The following is a 21534-nucleotide window of genomic DNA, read 5'->3' on the forward strand; positions in this document are numbered from 1 at the left end:
TAATGGCCTCTATTTCCCTCAGCCTCCCTTACTTTCTCTATTCCTTTTTCTCTCAAGGCAGGGAGTTTCCCTGAACTAGTTTTAAACGTCCAGACACACCAGCCTTACGCAGCATATAGCTTGTTCAAGGCAGATTTGTAGCTCAGGCACTCTTGTTCCAGGCTTACTTTACAATGAACTTCAGCATTTTAAGTTCCTGGAGGACAAAAGCCTCTGCTCAGCTTTCTCTTTTCTTTTCTGGACAACTAGCAGAGCACTCGACACTCGCATCTTAAGCCCATCAAAACACACTCAAGGCTCAACACATGATGCAAAGTCATTCTTCATGTCTGATCTTGTGTCTGAGACTTTAAAAACCATGGATTTCCCAACACTGCAAACAGTATGCTTTTGGCCTGACTCGGGCTTGGCATAGCTTGGCTTGGCTCGGACCAGCTGTAGAAGTCTGCCCCCCCCCCCCCCCCCCCCCCCACGCTCTCAGTAATATCAGGTTGCCACTCCTCCTCCTTCAACCCATTACACAGGCCTCTTTATGCTGTGCTAAAAGCTGCTCATGTTCAAACACTCTTGGGAAAAGCTCCTTAAAACATGTCAGGATGAGAGGCCCTGTCTGGTAAAATATTAATAGGAAGTTAATTGGTTGTTAATGGACTGGTGCTTGGGTAGAAATCGCCCTCCATTAGATAGATCACCCCACACCACTCCATTCAGGGGTGTCATCTTACCACCTTTATAATCTAATTGGTTTCCGGTCACTGTAGTTCTGAGCAGTGTTAAAAACATTGCTCCTTAGGTTTTATTTACGAAATGCTGCACCCTGTGTCAGCCATATTCACTCCTTATTTTCATGGTGTCAAATTTTATTAAAGTCCACTTCTGTTAATTGTCTCTCCTTCTTTCCTTGTGTTAATCCTCCCTCCATCCAAACATAAGGAAATAGTTTGAACATTTGTTGTCTGTGGTCAGCATGACTGTGCTTTCTGTGGTCGTCCTTACCCAACACAGAAAAATCCCTCCTCTGCCGAAGCAGACATATAATATTTATGCAGAGCAGATTCAGAGAAACTCAGAAATCAAATGGAATCTAAACTAAGTTCAAATGTCGACAACAACACATACATTTTTGATCCTTGCAAGCCTACAGGACGCCGCTCCCTTTTAAGGGAAGCCACAGGGGCATTTGTGCAGCATGGAATATATTTAGAGATAAATGATATTTCAGCGTGTCTTTCAGTCCCGGCTTCGTTCAGCTCCAATTCATTTATGAGAGGGACAAAAACTTGTTGAAAGAGGTTGTTCAGGAAATGGAACTTCAAATGCTGAAGGAGGTTACCCAGACGGCTGCTTTTTTTTATGGATTGGGCTTTAAAATGTTACTAAAAGGAGACAGCTCTTAGAATAATGCTATTTTCTGTCTAGGCGTACAGACAACTGCACTCTTGTTTTCTCACATCAGATTTTTGTCATATCTACTGTTGCAAAAACACACATTTTGACCTGACTGATGGGGTGCTGACTTTAGTTCGTCCTTCATCAGAATCCTGAATCATTTTATTCCATATACTCTATTTGCAGGTTGTCCTTAATGCAGTGAGGCTGAGTCTTGCTACTCACTCTGTTTAATGGTGCCCTTACTCAAATACGGAGTGAATCCGTGTCCAGTTACATCACAAGGCAAATGTCAATAGATCCAACAGATTTTATTCACCTTATGTTTATTACCTATTGCTGAGTTTCATTAATCTGATGCACACACCAAAGACAGCACTAGATGGCACTCAAACACAGGCAGGGATTGTTTTTAGATCAGCAGCATAGTGTGTTTTCTCTCTTTCTTTTCATTTTTAATAGGATAAAATGATTAGATAAATCAGCCTCTTGCAACAAACAGCTTTTGGATGTGTCCTGGTTCCTGCTGTGATGTATAGTGCATAACGTGGTGTGTGATATGCAGTTCTCCAAAAAGTGCCCTTTGAAGTCCATTAAGCCTGATGAATTCATCACAGGACATACTGTCATGTAAAGCGAATGGAAGAAAGTCTCTTTTATTTGAAGGCTTTACATAAATAAAAATAATCTGATTCTTAGTGGGTCTTAAGATTTGTAAAATACAACTTCAGATGAACAACAACACAAGAAATATTACTCGTTATTCACTGAATGAAAAACTAGGCCACCATCACAGCTTCTGAAGGAATTAAAAAGGTAAATACTAGCAAGGTGCTAATCAGATACAAATAATTACTTCATTATCACCAAGCGCGAGTATCTCTGTAAAAGTAGTTTGCTGATTTGGAGCATTCGGGTTTGTGTAAACATAATGTCAAGGAGGAAAGACATCAGCAGTGAGTTTGGCTGAAACTGGGTCATGCAACAGGTCAATGATCCTATAAACAGCAGCAAATCTAAAACAAAGTGGCTGAAAAAGAATTAACAAAGGTGTTGCAATGACTCGAAGCTCAGACCCCAACTTGACTAAAATACTGTGGTGGGACATGAAGGGAGCTGTGTAAGCCCAAATGTCTGCAAGCTTTAATGAACTGAAGCAACACTGTGAAGGGTGGGGCTAAATTCCTGAACAATAATGTGAGACTAATAAAATTATGATTCAGAAAACAACTGCAATAGCACATGCTATTGAATCAAGGTGTATATTGAGGTTTTTCCACAAACATTCTCTGCATTTTAGTTTTTATTCCACAGTGAAATATCTTATGTGTTTGTTGTTTATCTGGGAATGTCTTTGCCTCATTTTAGTGCCAGCTCTTTATTTCCCCCCTATGTCCTCATATATAAAACTACAGAACTGAAAGATGGTGTACTATCATTCTCACATTATAGTATATTAAATTGAAAGATGGGAATATTTATTTTAAAACAAACTCCAGAGCAGAAGTAACTCTTCACTCCAAACCAACAGGCTCATGCTTCACTTTTATTTCATTTTATTACATGTAAAGCTGTAAATATGGAAAAAATGAGCAGATTCATGGATGAACATTTAATGCTTACACAAGCTACAGCGAATACATGATGATACACTGGAAAGCATTTAACAACTTTAGGAAATAGTAGAAAAGTTACACAACTAGTATGAAATATCCACCTTCGAAAAATTGTACTTGAACAGTGTTTGGCACTCAAAAATGTGTGTGTGTGTGTGTTTCTTTTAGGTCCCCAGTGCTTTAGTTGATGAACGAGTCATTGGAGCAAAAACACTGCAGAAAACATTCTTTGTAGTCTATAGTGTGACTTGTAACATAAAAAAAATTCATAAATATACATTTAAAATGAACTTTACTGCAGCCACTTGCACTGTAGAAGGGCTTATTGTAACAACACATAAAACTATTAGACAAATATTTTAAGAAGATACTTTAAGAAGATAGACTGTTTTCAAAAAAATGTTTTTATACGCCTTCAGGCAAGACAGCTTTGGCTCTTAGCATGCAAGTTACAACCGCTTATTAAGTGCCAATCAAACAGTTTTTTTCATCTCAGGTGCACACAATAACATTCATTGTGGGAAAGCTAGTTCAAATGTCATCATACATGCACACAGAAAGCTTAGGGGATATGAACTCAGCAAACGTGTTTTCTGACTGATGTCTTATTTCTCTCTTGGCTGATGGTAGTTGGTATGAAATGCTAGAGCTGGGTTAAAAAAAAAACTCAATCAATTTTAATCGATTCAAATTTAAATAATCCAATATTGATTCATAAAACTCAAAGTTTTTTTTTTCTTTTGGTTCTTTTATACGTTTCCTTTTCTGGTGACAGTAGTGATCCTGACCTCATGTGACTTTCAAATGCTCGGCGAGATGTTATACACAACTGAGAGGTTGCCGGTGTCACTTCTGTCCAAAATTAGCTTCTCTCACAGTGATAATACCAAATTCGTATTTTTAAAATAGCTTTGTTTCTGAACACCCAATGAAAAAAATTCTGCAAGGGTGGAAAACTATTACCAAATTCTTAAATAAGGAGGATAAATGGCTTTTGGTGAAAATGGTGTTACATAAATATCTGTAAATGAATTGATATAGAATCGAATAAGATTAACTTGAAATTGAATCGAATCAGGAAATTAGTGGTGATACCCAGCCCTATTTAAAGCTGAAGAAGTCTACATGCCAGGTTTTAATGGCTTGTGTGGATGAATGCATGCAAGTGGTTTAATCAGCTCCATAAACATCTGATGTGTGTGATAGGATGGACAAGGAAGCAAGAAGGGCAGAGTGGATCGGACTATATAACATTACACAGGACGAGTGTGCTGTCCTTCCCTTTCTTAGTGTCCACTCAACCACTCATAAAGCCATAAAGCCTCTTTTGACATTTATGTTTTTGCTGTAAATGGTCAAAGTTCTGGACAATGGAGTTTGTGATGCACAAGGACTATCAGGGAGCCTCTCGATGTCTAGGCTGTATTGTGGAAAAGGATTGGCTTGACCATGCCTGACAGGATCTTGGGCACATGAACGCTGACAATCTCTGAGATCATCTCTGGAAAGCTGACACGCATCTGCAGGGACTGAGCTTGGATGAACAGATCGTAGGTGAACTGGTGCAGCTTTCTCACAACCTGAGATGAAGAGACAAAGAAAGAGAATAAAAAGAGACAGAGAGAAAAAAGATTGAAATTATGAGCAACTAAGATGGAATTACTCATGTTCAGAGCTTGTGTTTTGGCAACAAGCCTAAGCGGAGAAGGGGGGTGGGGTTTGGAAGTAAACACCTGACACTCTTGAGCTCCACAGACAAGGAAGAAAAAGGAGAAAAAAAATGCAAAAACTCAACTGACTCTGGTCTCCTACAGGCTGAAATTATCTGGCTGCTCTCCAGCTCATAAGGCATAAGGCTGAGCATTTAAAAGATGAAACTGCCGAAGCTCTGCTCTCTGCAGGAGGAAACTCACGGTGTGCTGCTCTGCTGGTCCCACCCCCATCAGTGATGTCAGGGGTTTCTCCTCTGACAGTTAATTGTTCTCACAGAAGTTCTTAAGCTATCAAAGGAGGAAAGTGGTTTATCTACACCCTCTAGTGGTGGAACACCTGCTGGGAAGTTTCATTTAAACCTAATATTTTAAATCCATGAGATATGGCTGTGCTTATTCTCTGAGTGCTATGGCTGCTGTTGCTTGGGTCCTACTGCAAAAAAAAATTCCTAGTCTTTTATGCTAAAATGAAAAAGTTAAAATTTACTGAGCAAATGTGAACATGTTCTTAAACGGTTTCAAATCTTAATGTTGACTCCACAAGTGATAATTATTGCCAACAGAAAGCTTGCAAGACAGCTCGACATATCTGTATGTGAAACAAGCTCTCAGAGTATGATTTATTTCAGGTTTCACTGATGTTATTTATCTTGGCTACATATGTGCCAAGATGTTAGAGCAAAAATAATAATACAGTGGATGGATGGTAGAAAAAATGCCCTGTGACCCTTTCTTGTGGTAACATGCAAGAAAGCACTTTCTGAGTGTGTTTTGAGGTTTTCAAGTCACTGTCCCTATTGCCTCAATGTAAAATGTTATATTAAAAAGGAAAATGACAGCGGGGGTAAATTATAAGGAAATACAATTCACTGCACGGGTTTTAAGCATCTCTCATCTGGTGTTATTGTTCTTTTAAGCTTGATGAGGATTAGGCATTGCTAGAAATACTTGCTTAAATTCTAAATGAAATAACTGAAGGATTGATGGATGTTGCCTTGTTAGTTAATGATAAGCCAACACTGTACTGCTGGGAGCTGAATAGTGTTTGTGTACTTGGGAGGACACTTTGATTCACATTACTTTTTATTAAAATGAGTCAGTGACACCGGCTGAAGGGGCAGTTTACAGATGCCTTCCCGTGAGTTTTTATTTGTGAGAATGTCACGAATTACCGACTGGAGGTAGTCCAGCAGCTGCGTGAGCTGAAACAGCCTCTGTGTCCGGGTGGTCTCTCCGCGGTGGCTGGCCAGGCGATCCAGCTCCTTGATGTAGGAGGTCCGCAGCTCATCAAAACATCGCTGGTTCTTCAGGCCCTCTACTGGCACTGTGACCGCAAAGCCAGAACACAACAATAAGTCTCACAGACATTATCCATCCCATCACTCCTCTCAAGTATGGCCGCTCCTTTAAAATCATACATCACTTGGTGAGTTGACATTTAAGCTATTATTTAGACACAATGCCAGCTGACTCACTGATGCTGAAGAGGACGAGGGCTTTCATGCAGAGGAACTCTTCCTCGGTAACCTCCAGCTTGCAGAACCTTTGGGCAAGCAGCTTCATCCTCACACAGTGTTCATACATACTGGACACTTGCATCCGCTGGCTGTGAAAAAGGGTATTAAAGAGAGAAGAAAAAAAGCATGAGAGGGAAAGAGGAAGCACAAAGTGCGACAAAAGATGAAGTGTGAAGCCAGGAGATGGTCAGACAGAGTGAAAAATAGAAAGGAGGAAGACAATTAATAGTTGCAGAGATGAGAAAGGAAAAAAAGGAAGAAAAAGCAGCAGGGGTGAGAAAAAAATGAGTTAGATGGATAATGGAAAAAGAGAACAGCAGAGAAAAATGAGGGTCAGCAACAAGGGCAGGCATATCCATTACCATGCAGGTCAGAAGCATCCCCTCAGAGTGACAGAGGTCTAATGCACAGAGAACGCGTGTTTTGCTAATGTTGCACAAAACACCAGAAAATTGAGAGCGACACCAAAGGGCCTGCGACTGGCTTTAGCTTCTGAGCGGCACCCTTTTCAACAAATTTACAGATGTGAAGCAGCAGTACATGTGCGTGGTGCACTGCGATTTGCGACACAAAGTCTGTGTGAAGTTTTTAAAAGTACAAAGAAAAGACAAAAGAGTAAAGTTAAAGAAATATTTTGAGGGGGGCTGCAAGGTTGAGATGCAAATCAGAACTTATCAAGGTGAAAAAAAAGAAACATCTTAATGCTGCCGTAGTTCTTGGGGACTCATGACTGGTTTTGCGAAGATGAAATGGAATAAATCATCTAAGGTGATTCCTCTGCGGCCACGTTGATCAGGCGCCAAGGAAATGGTAAGAAGAGAACACGCTTGTTTACTGTCTCGCCTAAAAAGAGATGTTTATTGTATGATAAGTCAGGTTTCCTCTGAAGCTGGTGTTCCACAGCGCCTTTCTTTCCAGTGATGATGACAGGTGAATCCTCATGATACTCCACCAAAACTCTCGCCACTGTGATTATTACAGCTGATTACACCCAAACAAACTTTCCTTGTTTGAATAAAGACACTGCGTCAGGTTTGGCAAACTTTTATCAACTATAATTTACAAAAGAAACTTCTTGATGTTAGATCTCGTAGACAACCAGCTGAGTTTGAAAACATTTAGATTGTTTGTTTCTTTTCATGACTTACTCATTGAAAACCAGGTCCGGGGCAAAGTAGAGCATGGAGCAGTTTGTCAAATTGTAGGACCTCCAGCCCAAAGCGAACACCATCACCCCCATCCACGACAGCTGAATCAAAGACATCTGATCGTCCACGTGCAGGTCGCGAAACCCTGTCAACAACACTTATTTTAATTAAACATCATCCTCAAGTTAAAGTGGTAAATCATCATATTTCACCTTCTCAGCTCAATTGGATCAGTGTGAAAACTATCAACATCAGTAATACAGGGGAGGAATATGATGCCCATTCACAATTCGACATTTTGGGTTTAAATATGAACATATCCCCCTCTAGTGGTTTATATGTGAACAGTTTTAAACAGGCACTGAATTCTGTTATCTTCTGACCAAGATCTTGAGGCCTTGTTCAGCTCTTAAATTCGAGATACTTATCCTGATATTTTTAACACATTTCCGTATCACTGCGCACTGGGAGTAAAGCTCAGATGCTCAATATTGTTGACAAGTGTTGCCTTGCATTGTTTTTGTTGTGTATACACTGAACCGGAAACAACTATGACAGTAATTTAGAGCATTCTGCAGGAGTGGTTGCACTGTGTTACCTTGGCTCAGACCGGCTTACCTGGTATTGCCTTGGCCCAGCGCACCACGGTTACCAGCTGTCTTTCGCCCAGCTCGTTGAGGCTGGTCAGCAAGGACGCAGGGCTGTCTGGCTGGGCAGGGTCATGTCCGGCATTGACCACGGCGGGCTCGATGGATTGCAGGATGCTGAGCAGGGACAGGCACGAGCGCAGAGTTTGCGGGATGCCTTGAAGCAGTACTTGGGGTCATGTTAAAGAAATTCCGCAAAAAAAATACAAAACAAAAAAAACAAAAAAAAACAAACAAACAGAAGTATGTCTTTTTAAAAAAATGTCTTCGTCAACAGATACATGCCATGTGTTGAGCTTCTGCACTACTTATCCTACCCACCTTGAGCCCTGGCTGCTGCATTTCCAGGCTCCAAGACATCTTTCTTCCCTGCCCTCTCTTCGATTTCTCTATGCCCCCAGGCGGCAGGCGGTTTCTCCTCCTCTCCGTTTCTTGTCTGTCCAGCTCCCTTCAGCCGGCGACCTAGAATTGGCCACACACAATACAGGCAAGCAGTTAAAGAGAGATAACTGGCAAAATGTAATAAGATATGAGGCTAGACTTTATTGTAGCATCTGAAGCTGTTTTTTTTTTTTTTTTTTAATGAAGAACATGTGGAAAGCCTTTTTTTATTACTATCCACAAAGAAAAAAAATCTGAAAAGCATGTTACACTGTATTACAGCAAGCACAGTTCTGACCACTGACTGTCAGGTATCTGACTGAGGTTACTTAATTCTCCAAGCACACACCACACAGAATGTCCTTCCTCCGTCTCTCTTTCTGTTTTCTTTCCTTAGTTTCCCACCTTTCAGGCTCATTCCCGACATGAAGCACCTCTTTAGGCGACACGAGGCGCAGTTTTTCCTTCTCAGCTTGTCAATGGTGCAGTCGTTCCGGCTGGCACACAGGTGGTTCTGCTTACCTGGTGGCACACAGAAAGACCCTGAGGATCGTTGTTCGACAATGCCTCTGCTACTACTCATAGCAACGATATGTGGGTGTTTACTGATAACAAATAACTCGCCCTCATAATGTCAGGTCACTGTGCCCTGTCGGCATGAGAGAGCACGTGGGTGTAAGAAATTAAATCAGCGGATGGATCATTTGGTGTGTGTTTGGATAATGTGGATGCTTGTGTGTTGCACCCACCTGCAGCGGCTCTCTTGAAGAACACTTTGCAGCTGCCGCAGGTGACTGCTCCATAGTGACAACCAGATGCATCATCGCCACACACCTGACACACTCTCCTGTCTGATAGGTACACGCCTGGAAAAAAATCCTCATGCCTGCACACACAAACACACAGATGGAACACTGTGTTGTTTTTAACAGACTCACAAATAGGAGATTTTATAACAGTTTCTTCTTCAGCTCACATATCCACGTAAACGCATTAAAGCACCTGGCATAACAGATATTAAGAGATTTGGGTCACTGGGTCTGTCCCGCTTGGAGATTTGGAGCACTAATTCTCTGAAACCAATCCAATTACATACTGAGCATTCCCCCCATCCCATAAGTGATTACATAAGAAGAGAAATCAATTCACAGAAAAGCAAACTTGTGATTAAAGAATGCCAGAGTTAGTTTTTCTTTTTTAGGAATCAGTAACTCCTGACCCAACTTTTTCTTCCTTTCTGAGCACAGAATCAGCAACAGGTGCTGTATCTCTTGTTTATAGTGACACTGATACATTAACTCATGTCTAGTAGTCGCTTGTGAAGCTAGTCACAGCACAAATAAGGACGTTTATGGAAAGTCGAGGATTGGTTGAACTTTAGTTCACTCTGGCTTCATGTTGAAACACAGCTTGGCCAAGGCCAAGAGGAGCAAATGCAGCTATTAGAGCTCAAATGACTTAGTCCTGATACACAAACGATTATACAATGTATCCTTCCAGGCATGGCCATGAACGGTACATAATAATCACTTTTATTTGTGTTTGATTTATGTGTGCTGACATGGAGCAAATGTCCAAAGCATGAAATCTGAGAGTGCACTTTAAATAAAAGGCTATTAGAGAGTTTAAGTCACAACTAATCATCACATCCTCTTAATAGAAAATGCCAAACTGTAAAAGCTTGGCGTACTGAAGCATGACCACTAGACACTCTGCTCCCGCTGAGTCTGTTCTTTTGTCTCTGATAAGAGACAGATGGGTGATTGAAAGCTGGTAAAGACTTAAAGTAAACAGGGTTGACCTTTTGCCAGACGCAAATGGAACAAAAAGCAAAAAGTCGGAACAAGCAATCAAAATAAACACCTTACCTGAAAGTGCGATCGGTGTAGTCAACCCAAGCTGAAGGTTCGCTCTTGATAGTGGAAAAAGTGGTTTGCCCTTGACGAATTGCGTCTGGGTAACTTTCCACTTGGCCGTACGCCTGTGCCGCCACTGCTTGCATGCCACCTTTGCCAACCCGCTCACCTCTGCTGTACCACAAACAGTTGCATTCCTGCCTGGATCCGCGTAAACCTTGCCCACAATTGCAGTACTTACATAAGAAATTGTGTCCATCGGATCCGCCTCTGTGTGGCTCAGATCGGTTGCTGCATGCGCGCTCGGTTGCGCACCACACACTTTGGGTATCTCTGTACAAGCTTGAACCGGCGTAAGCAGAGTAGGGTTTTAAAGGTAAAACATCGGTTACCTGAGAGGACGAGGGAAGCTCTGCAAGCGGGCTTATAAACACGTTTGATTCCTTGCAAACATATCTGGATATTACCGAGCCCCGCGTTGCCGATTGCGCGCTGTCCATTTCGCCCGAACTAAACGGATCCATGCAGCTCACCTGCCCTATGCCATGACACACTTCTCCAAAGTCGTCCTCTCTTGCGTTGTTGTCAGACAGAATAAATCTGCTTCCTTCCGAGTTCAGATTTCCAGGCGTTCCCAACTCCAGCATTCCTTTGGAACTATTTTCGCCACAAGTGGGTTCGCAGTCCGCAAAGGCGCTGCTGGGGCACTGGTTCGTGTTAACGATAGGAGACGACATTGAATCCAAACCCAGAGACACTGACACGGCTTTACTGAGCTCAGTGGTAGAGCACGCGTAGCTGTCAGCTGTATCCAAACGACCCCTCTCAGTCATTGGTAAAGAGTTGGCCGTTTCTCCTCTGTCGGACAAGCTCGAATGAAAGGCCATCTTCAGTTCACGTCCTTGGAGTTGAAGCAGTCAGTGCGCCGAGTGCGCAGAGAACAAACAAAACACTTTCCCGGGGAGAAAACGCCTACCCAATGAGCGTCCACTCCTGCGTCTCAGCGGATGGGGAATTCAGTTTAGTAGTTGTTGAAGGGAAGGGACGTCCCGCCGATCTAATCCACAAATGAAAGAGCTGCTGAACTTTTTACTTCTGAGTAACCATTCTCAGCACCGGAGTTTCAGGCGACTAAAAGAAACCACGAGTATAACTGATAGACCGAGTGGGAGGAATTTGAACTTTAGCCACACTGCCAGGTTTACACACTGAACAATAACCGTAATCTAAGTTATTATGCCAATTGGAAAGTAGGCGGTTCACCTCCCGTTATTTGGATGCGTAAATAAATAAATCTCGCGAGACAAACAAAGCGTAGTAAAGCCGTTTAGCACCCTTCTCCTCCCAGTACTGTTCCTGGCTGCAGCGGTCATGTTTCTCAGCTGTGATCGCCATTAACAGAGTGCTGTACACCACTTTTTACACTTTTGTTAAGGGTTGTCTGCATCTAAGAGTAAGTGATCTTATTTGTATTTGGCAAAATAAAAATGCAAAATAATATAGGCTGGAAAGTAGAGTGTTCCTCTGTTTATATTTGGACACCAAAATAAATCTAAAATTAATCAGTACAGTTTGCAAACAGTCAAATGAATTAAAATTACATAAAAATAAGAAGAAAGGAAAGCCCTACATGAAACACAGCTGTCGAGAACATTCGCCGAAGTCCTCTTTTCTGCAACAGAGCGAAAGTACATTGTGCAGCAGATGAAGTCGTGGATTATGTTAAATCAGGAGCAATGTAACTTTAGTCCATCCTTCCACACACTGAACGTGATGCTCATTCATTCATACAGACACTAATGCACACATGACACATTTTTTTTGCATTTTTTAGTATTTTAATTTTCACATAAAGAAAAGAGGATTAAATACAACAGCTTTAAATGTCACTACTTTAATCAGTTCACACTTAGTTTTCAGTATTGTACATCAAAATTTAAGTTATGTGTAGTCAGGTCTTCAAGGGCAACATAAACGAGGGCAGCAATGATAAAAGTTACATCTCAGGACTAGACCTAAGATGTTTGTTTTTGTTCCTGTAATCAGTCTAATGTAGCCTACTTCTAGGAATGGTTCTTAATTTCCTGGTGAAATCTTCACAAAGGAACCTATTCAAATCAGGAACATTAAAGACAACAAAGCACAGTATGATATGTGATATATAATAGAATATGTTGTCACATTCAGTTACTTCAAATGAATTACGCTAAGCTCCTCTTCTGAGACTTCAACTCATCATTTGTCTTTATCTTATCCCACCTTCAGTCTGAGCGGGTCAACAGCAGGCTGCCTCACATGGATTCAAACTCATCGATGCGTTGTTTAGTGTTGCCCTGACGAATCTGACGTAGGGTCTTGTATTTGTCGCGGCCGGCCTTCACATTCTCAGCGTGGATCAGGTCATTGGGGGTCTTTTTGCTCTCATCTACAGCTCTGCCCAGCTCGGTGCTCAGGAACTGAAACAGAGCAGAATGGAAGAAATTCCTGTTACCTGAGACTGGAAGATATTCAGAAGCCTTACTCCCTCTCCTCTTTGCTCTCTCCTCAACTTCATTCTGAAAACACCTTTGTCAATAGTTATTAAATCTGTTTTTGTGTTGAGTCACACAAACAACAAGATGCATCATTCCAGATGTGAGATAGAGACCACGAATGAGATTTGCACCTTGAATGAAAACTGAAACAATGATAATGTACTAGTGCAACCATGTTTAATTATGTGAAGTGCACTTAGTTCTGGTGAAGGTAATTACTCTGCCATCTGCACGGGTGATTTAAAACCTCTATGACAATAAACAGCATAAAAATTTTGTCAAAATCATCCTAAAAATGCCACTGAAAATTTGGTTTTTAGATCACAAACTGAATCAGATGGGAGAGAGAAGGAGCCAACTCAATTATTGAATTTTATACGGTTTAATTCTTACAATGAAAATGGCCTAACAGCATTCTAATGCTTACCAGGTATTGTTATTAGACTTCATTGTATGGCAAAGGTGACTTCATCTCTAAATAAATAGACATTTAAGTCTGGACCAAACCGGCTGAAAGACAGTTTGTCAACGTAGAGGTCAATCTTTTAATTCAGAAATAAGTTTTCATCCTAAAATGGCCCTGTTTTTGTTGACTGCTAGAAAAAGGCCATTCATTCAATGTTCCATTAGTCTCACCACTCAGGGGCATTTTCTAATTTACAAAACATTATTCACCGATACTAAACTTTCTAACTTTAAAATTCAGACCCTTTTAATGAATTTGCATGCACTCTCAAAAGCTGCTCCAATTAGAAAAGCAAAAACCAGACATACATTCACCTAATCTCACCTTGAGGTTTTTCTGCAGTCTCTGGTTTTTCTGTGCCTCTGTTATCCTTTCCTCCTCGCTGCGATCTCGGACCATGCCGGGAGAAGTCAGCTCAGCGCTCGCCTCTGCGCTGCTCTCATCAGTCTCATCGTGCTCATGCATGTGAGTGTGGACTGAATTCTGGATGTGGACACCCATTAGTTTAGTCTTCAGCTCCTCTTTGGTTCGGTCCAAATCAGCTTCTGCCATAATTGCCTGTCAACACACATGACTTGCTCTGAAGTGCTGTGGTTGGACATTAATGGGGTTTGACAGGTAGCCTGCTAGAATTTTTTTCAAAAATGGAATAAGCCACTTTGGTCTTTTCTTTTTTTCTTTTTTGTTTTTTAATAACACATACTAGATGGTCGCTGATTAAACCTGGCTCAGAGATTTGCTTGCTCTGTAAACATTTTTAAAACCATGATAACAAATATTTAAGCTGTCTATTTTCTCCTACATATTAAAATAAGATGTTTTAGAGAAGCCCCTCCTTTTCTGATCTTTAATGGTCAGAAAGGTCATTAAATGCAACAGTTTCTTATGTCATAACTGCAGAAATAATAGACAACAATGCAAGACTGCATCCAAGTTCATAGTATTCCTTATTTGCAAGCTTATTAGTTTTGAACACACTTTTCAATAATCCCTAGGTGAAGTTTGCATTCAAATTTAATAGTTTCCTGCAGTCAGCAATGGTGTCTAGTGGCTGGAGTTTAAACGCTGTGTTGTGAATAGGATAAATTTCACTAAAAACATATGTCTTCAGCTAATAGTTTGATTGTATTTTGCACAGATCTGGTTTCAGACTTCCCTCTTTACTCAGGCTTGTTTCATCCCTTATCTCTGTCATGGGTTTCAAATTTTCTCTCACCCTTTTCTGCCACCGTTTCGCCTCCTCATCCTTTTTCTTCTTGGCGTCTTCCAGCTGGGAGATCTTAGAGGTAAGCTCTGCCAGCTCAGTGGCCTGTACAACCATGCACACAAATGGAAAGAGAGTTAAGAGTGCTTCTGATCTAAGGTCATTGTGCTCTGTATGTGCGTGTGAAGTGTGCAAGAGAAAATGAGTGTGTATATGTGTGTGTTCATGTGTGCATGGACAATGCATGTTTGTACCTGGCATCATGGCTCAGGTTAATGACTCTTACTGAAAACATTTAATCTATTTTCACATTAACTAAAGTAGAGGTAGTCAAATAAGTGGGTTTATGTGAAGTTTGTCAACATATTAGGGGTTTGGGTTTGGAAGAATTTGTACAACTTAATTTGTAAAACTCAAAATAAACAACAACAAAACTGTGTTTGTTACCACGTTTTCCTGGCTCTTAGTTTGGGTTTCAGAGGGATATAACAGGGCTGCTTTAGCCTCGACTGCAGCTCTGCAGTCCTTGTCCAGACGCTCAGCTTCCTCCTGAGCAATTGTTCTCTCCTTCTCCAGCTCAAGCGCTCTACGAGTCTGCTCCTCAAGCTCTGAAAAAAATAAAACATACACATATACATACACACATATACACACATTACACACACATTATATATATATATATATGTGTGTGTGTGTGTGTGTGCAAAACACCCACTACACACCCATCTAATGTAACCTAACATGTCCACATGATATAAGCTTTAGATCAAAATAATTTTAATCCATTCTTTTGATTTTCTTTAACAGAAGCAAAATAAATCAGTACTTAAGAGAAATTTGTATTCAGAGAGTTGTCAGACCATCCTGAGCTCTTTTTGTCTGCTCTTCAATCTGTCTCAATCTCTCCATCAGCTCCATGGTCTCACGAGCAATCTTCTCTGTTTCCTTCTCAGCATTTTCTCGCTTTTTTTTCTCACTCTCAAGCAAAGCCCTGACAAGGAGAATTGTGCATAAATACACATTAAAAAAAGTTATCTCCTGACAGTTCTTTCTTAAAGCAGAGAGAACACAGTGTAAACTGTAAAAAAAATAAGCTTCTGTTATTCCCCTCCCTTTGTACCTCTCCATTTGCCTCTTGTTCTTCTCCTCCCTCGCTTGGGCCTTCATCTGCTGCACCTCAATGGTGTCAGGTTTGCGTCTGCGCATGTACAGGTCATGATTTCCCATGCACAATGCCAGGATACGTTTGTTGATGCGAAGACGAGGTACATAGAAAACAAAGTCCTTGAACAAACAAAAACAGCAATAAGAGATTGCCTGAAGGGTTGATTCATGACATGCATGACTTTAACTGAAGATATCAGATTCTTTCCTTTTCCTTAAAGTTGTTGATGTTGTCCTTTAATCTGGGCATGGAGTCAGAAGCTGGGCTTGATGGCCTAAACTCAACTTTTAAATGAGATCAACTAGCAGCTGCTGTTAAAACTCGTCACTGTAATTTAAGGGCTTGTATAATTGATTATTTCATCAGTACCATATGGTTACAGCTGCAGGGAAGCAACATATAAATCTGCATTTCTTTGAAGATGCACATTTTTAAAAAAGCTTTTAATTTAGTTGTGAAAGTGTTTTTCGTAAAAACAAGCAAAGCTAGGATGGCGACTCTAAGTGGAGAAATAACAGCTATTTAATCCACAAGCATCCATTAAGAGAGTTAAACCAAGATAAGCTGCTGGTTCCACGACCCATAAAAAACTCAAACCAAATAATCTACCCTTCCAAATGGCACACCCTTGCACTATATTTATGTACTGAATACTTCATAGACCCTAGCCATAAATGTGCATACCGGTGCTTTCTTGTCAATTGGCTTGATGACGAATTTCTTGTCATTGAAGGAAATGTTTCTGATTTCACTCCAGGGGAAACCAATCTTTGGGGTCATCCTGTAGAAACATAACACGTTTTACCCATTAAGTATGGTGCATACAGTAAATTTCATATATGTTGGCATGTTGAAACAACATCTATAGTTTATAGTTATTTAGCACCTAAGTGAGGCTGAGGAAACTGCATTGAGTTAAATATGGCGGCATCATCATCATGCAGACATGCTCAAAGTGGCAAAAACATGGACCATTTTAGTTCAGCATGACATAATTTGACAATTAGAAAAAGATTATTCAGTGGATGACACATAAGACAGTGAACAACCTTCTCAGGAGTAGATGTCCTAGCACAAAACTGCAAAACCCCTAGAGCTACATCTCAGACTGTAAAGGCCTCAGTGAACAAATATAATGTTAAAATTCATGATGACCTGTAGTTCAGTATGACTTGTTTAGAAATGCTGCAAGGAGAAATCCCTTTTTCTCTAAAAATAACATGACAACACAGCTTAGGTTCTTCTGAAACAAAGTCTTTTGTAGAGATGAGACTAAAGTGAAGACACTTGGTCACAGTGCACAAGCAGGTTTGGCAAAAAGTATTTCAGCACAAACGTACATATTGGCTGTCAGTCATGGTGGTGAAAGGTTAATGATTTGAGCTTGTTTTGTAGCCACAGGACCTGGGCACCTTGCTGTCATTGAGTAAGCCATGAACACATCTGAATACCAAAGTATTTTAGGGTAAAATGTGAGGCCATCTGTCTGATGGCTAAAGCTTTTCTGAAACTGGGTCAACGAGATTGTGTTCCCAAACACCAGAGTAAATCTACAGCAGTATCTATAAGGAAAATAATCAAGTTGTTTAAATTGTCCAGTAACCTGATTGAAATGCTGTGATGGGATCTTAAGAGTGTACAGCATTAAGAAATGCCACCAAACATCAATAAACAAAGGTTATTTTGCAAAAAAGAGTAGATCAAAATTCTTCAATGCAGATGTGAACAATTATATTAAGGTAAGTCGAATTTAGTTTATCTTTCACACAATGCTTCCTTATTTTGGTTTATTTTTTTAAAATAAAGACAGTATAAAATGCCATGTGTTATTTTTTATCAGAGGCTGCATTTACCTCATATTGAGACCTGGTAATGATATTTCATTATCTCCTTAACGATAAAACCTTTTCTTTTTTTAACATTTATTAACACAAATATTGGGAAAAAACAGGTTGTGAGACATTTCCTTCAAAATCACAAATGCCAACCCCGTGGTGATGTGAGGAAAAAAAACAGGGAATTCCAAAAATTTTGGAAGGTGAATGTCTGTCCAAATTTTGTAGAAATTAATCCAGAGTTTGATTTATAAACATGCCAGAGACATTTAAATACTCAAATTGCGACCTACTTGTCTTTTTTATCATAGATGTTTAGCCCCAGTGCATCCACTCCCAGCCACAGCTCTGACCCTTTCTTGTTCTTGATGCTGAAGTAGTTGACCCCATACATCTCCAGGTCTTGGGCTATCTTCAGATACTCCACCATGGCATCCTCTCTGGAGTGTGGCATAGTTTAATCAGATACAGAACACCTGCTTCACGAGAAGCACCCAAATACTTTTGGTGGCAAGATTTCAGTACCTCAGCAGTCCCTTGTGTTCTTCATGCCACACCTGGATCCTTTCCTCCCACTGATTCTTATTCAGCTTATGCTGCTCCAAAACCCTGGTTTTATCAGTAAAGAGGACAAACCAATTAGAATTCAAGTGACTGAAACTGGAATTAAGGTGCACTTTGGTTAATACTTCTATGTGCTGGATGCTCTACCTCTGTGGCAGCAGCTTCTCTTTTGCCAGGTATCCTGGTACGTGATAATCTTTCCTGTAGTCTCCCTGTTTGACCTGAACTGCATATGAGGCCAAGAGTACTGCAGTCTCAGGTGGACAGTATATGTCGTCGTTTAGGATACTCTCTTTCACCTAAATAAGGGAATAAAGACAGAAGTGCTTATGTAACAGTAGGCTACTGCACAAGATCTCACAGAGAAGGACAAATCATTTCTGTCCCAGTCTTTACCTCCTGCACATGGATCTAATTTTTGTGTGATCCCTTGTGTAAAGCAGATCTATGTGAGTCATGAAACCCCAACTGGTGATTGAGACCAGTTATAAATTTTGTTTTGATCAAGATTGTTTTTATCTTTTAGTTTTGCATCTGTTTGTTAGTAAACTAACATTATGACTTTGTGGCTCCCTTTTGTCAACACTGACATTTGTTTCCACTTTCCTCCAAAATGAATGATATTAAGTTACTGAAGCATGTGAATCCCTTTCGTGCTGTAAAGAAAAAAAATTGTGCCATCTCATTGCTAACCTGCAGAAAGAAGAGACGCTGTGTCGCCTCCTGGATCAGTTCATCAGCAACATCCTCAGGGTAGAACTTGGCCCTGAACTTAATCAACAAAGGGTTATCCCTCTTCACATCTTGAGCTGTCACCTGGGATTAATACCCCACAGCAGGGGAGTGCAAGAACGAATAAGTAGGCAGTAATTAGCCTCAATGGGGTGAAACAGTAGCATTAGCAAAAAAAAAACTTTAATCACAACTGCAAACAGTATTTGTTTGCAATTGAGGGAAGTCATTGAGGGATTTAAAGTCAGCGTGCAAACTTTCACCTCACCCTCTTGTTCAGCTTGAGCCATGTGGAGAAGCCTTTGCTGTCGTGATACTGGAGGCCAAAGAACCATGTTTCTCTCAGCCCGATTGTTTTCACTACCTAAAAATATAGTTGAATATGATCTGGATTACATTATTTTCCATTGAGGCATCCTTTTGATTGCAGCAAAAAACAAACCTGGTCAAAAAGCTGTTTGCCAGTCGTGCTGGGTAGGATGGCAAACTCCAGCTCTGCATCCATGGTCGTAACTCGGACATTTATCTACCAGAGAAAAAGAGAAGGAAAGATCCCTGCTGTTCATACACGTGAGTCACCAGAGAAGCATCACAGAGGATGCAGAGCCACAGCAGGGTGAGACAGAAAGAGCACTACCAATTCTGCAATAACATTGTTTATTCTTTGAAATCATACTAAAGCTTTTGGTTTCCTGACAGCAAAATGACCAAAAAGAGTGGTTTTTACATTCTTCTGTTCAACCAGGAGCATCCAATTGCAAGAAGTTGGTGGGGACTATAATCAAAAAATGAAGTCCACAATGTTTTTTAGACTTAACTGAGAACACAGGGTTCACTCTGGGATGCAAATGTATTCATGACAGGCCAAAACAACGAGACCATTTACAGCAGAAATCAGCAGGAGTTGATACAGACTAAAAAAAAGCAGCAACAAATATAAATTATGTGCTCCATCCCTTATAGATTTCTTGGATATAGTAAGTGAGGTAAGCTTCCATTGTGCCCATGTTGATGACAGCAGAGACAATAACAATGTAGCTTTCCTGAATACATATTTTATCTTGGTAGATGCTATGCTAAGAAGTTTAAAAACTACTGGCAAGCGCGCTGGAGAAGCCTAAACCGAGCAGGTTCACACATTTTGGTTGAGTTGCAAAAGAAATGTTAAGACCATAAATGAAACAGAATGAAAATAAGGTTAAAAACAATTAACGATAGCTACTTACAGTTGACATTTGTGTTTTTTATCAGTAGCCAAAACCTTTTCTTCTGAGAGGTGCTTGTAGTAGCCGTTTCTCTGCAGTCATATGAAAGTGCTTGCAATACCTACAAGGATTACAGTGAATGAGAATAGGCCATTGTATTGTTCCCAAGTGCTTCTTGTTTAGTTAATCCACCTGCAACCCCAGTCCAGACGATTTAAAGAGGCAGCCTTCATCTTCTAAGAACACTTTTTCTTCTTAAACTGCTCATAGGTTTGAGCTTGTATCACTTGTTATATAGAAATTATCTTTGCCATTTATACAGGGACACAAGTCAAAAAGAAATTCAGGAGCAGGAGTTTATAAACACCCTTATATACAAGGGGGGACTGGAACTAATCACAGCAGCTATCAGGCAAAAGGCGGGGTGCACCCTAGATAGGTTGCCAGCCCATCACGGAGCCAGTTTCTGCATCAATACATCCAAAATAATTTTAGGGTGTCCATCAGGGAAAGGCTGAACATAAAAAACATAAAAATTATATATATATATATATATATAGTGGAGTTGCTAGGATAAAGCCACAGATCTCCAAAAATAACACTTCAATCTGTTGCAGTTTGCTGCACCTCACTTGGACAAGCCAGAAAGTTTAATTTAATGTGGGCGAATGAGACCGAAAAAGCATTATGTTTGGTGAAAGGAAATCATGTCTTTCGGTATGCCGTATTCCCTTTATGAAATAAAGTGGGATGGATGAGGTATTTGCAGAGGTTTGTGCATGGAAATCACAAATTGCATATAAAAAGTTAACATGAAAAATCACACATTGGTTTGTATATTGCCATTTAGAAGCAATGACTTTGATTTAAAGAAACTTTCCTCTCAAGACTAGTGGCTACAACCACCTTAGCCTAGTTACAATCCATCTAACCTTTTTATCACATAGGTAGGATTTAAGGTTCACAACTTGTTGGATTTGGTTTTTATGTAGCAAGAAATTCATTAATTCATTCATTCATTCATTCATTTGTTCATTCGTTCATTCATTCATTCATTCATTCATTCATTCATTCATTCATTCATTCATTCATTCATTTGTTTATTATACCTCTTAATTTAGCTTATTGTTGTTGGGAGGCTGGAGCTGCCATCAAGCAAGTGAAGGAATTCACAAAGGAATTCAAACAACAACAATGGGAAAAGAACAATGTGGATGCTAATGTATTCATTCAAATATTTATTCAATTAATTTTTTATTAAAAGGTACTGGTCCTCGAATAAATATCCTCAAGTTATAATGTAAATTAAGCCTATTTTTAGCCCAGCAAATACATACATCTATGAATGAATTTGTTTTATTTGTTTGTTCGCTTAAGTATTCATATTTCCATCTACTGTATATAAACATCTTTATTCTACTTTATTGAATTTCCAGTACATTAAACGTGAGTTCTTTTTAATTTCACATTTAAAGTTCAAGACTTGGAAGGATTTAAAATTTCAAAAAGTTTAGATATGTAAAATGAGGAAGCTATGGTAAAGATTCTGCACTAAATCTGAGT

General features: G+C 40.1%; 1 protein-coding gene and 1 pseudogene across 1 annotated transcript; both read right to left on the minus strand.

Moving 5' to 3' along the window:
* Positions 1–3506: 3506 nt before the first annotated feature.
* Positions 3507–11685, minus strand: LOC121642569 (progesterone receptor-like). Its single transcript, XM_041989327.1, has 9 exons — positions 10279–11685; positions 9160–9296; positions 8816–8932; positions 8351–8491; positions 8001–8198; positions 7383–7527; positions 6193–6323; positions 5890–6041; positions 3507–4585 (listed from the first exon to the last, which is right to left on the minus strand). The coding sequence occupies exons 1-9, from the start codon at positions 11151–11153 to the stop codon at positions 4421–4423; spliced, it is 2061 nt and encodes a 686-aa protein (XP_041845261.1). The 5' UTR covers positions 11154–11685; the 3' UTR covers positions 3507–4420.
* Positions 11686–12103: 418 nt separating this feature from the next.
* Positions 12104–20085, minus strand: LOC121642571 (annotated as a pseudogene).
* Between the last annotated feature and the right edge of the window lie 1449 nt (positions 20086–21534).

The sequence above is a fragment of the Melanotaenia boesemani genome, chromosome 7 (genome assembly GCF_017639745.1).
Source record: "Melanotaenia boesemani isolate fMelBoe1 chromosome 7, fMelBoe1.pri, whole genome shotgun sequence".
Lineage (NCBI taxonomy): Eukaryota > Metazoa > Chordata > Actinopteri > Atheriniformes > Melanotaeniidae > Melanotaenia > Melanotaenia boesemani.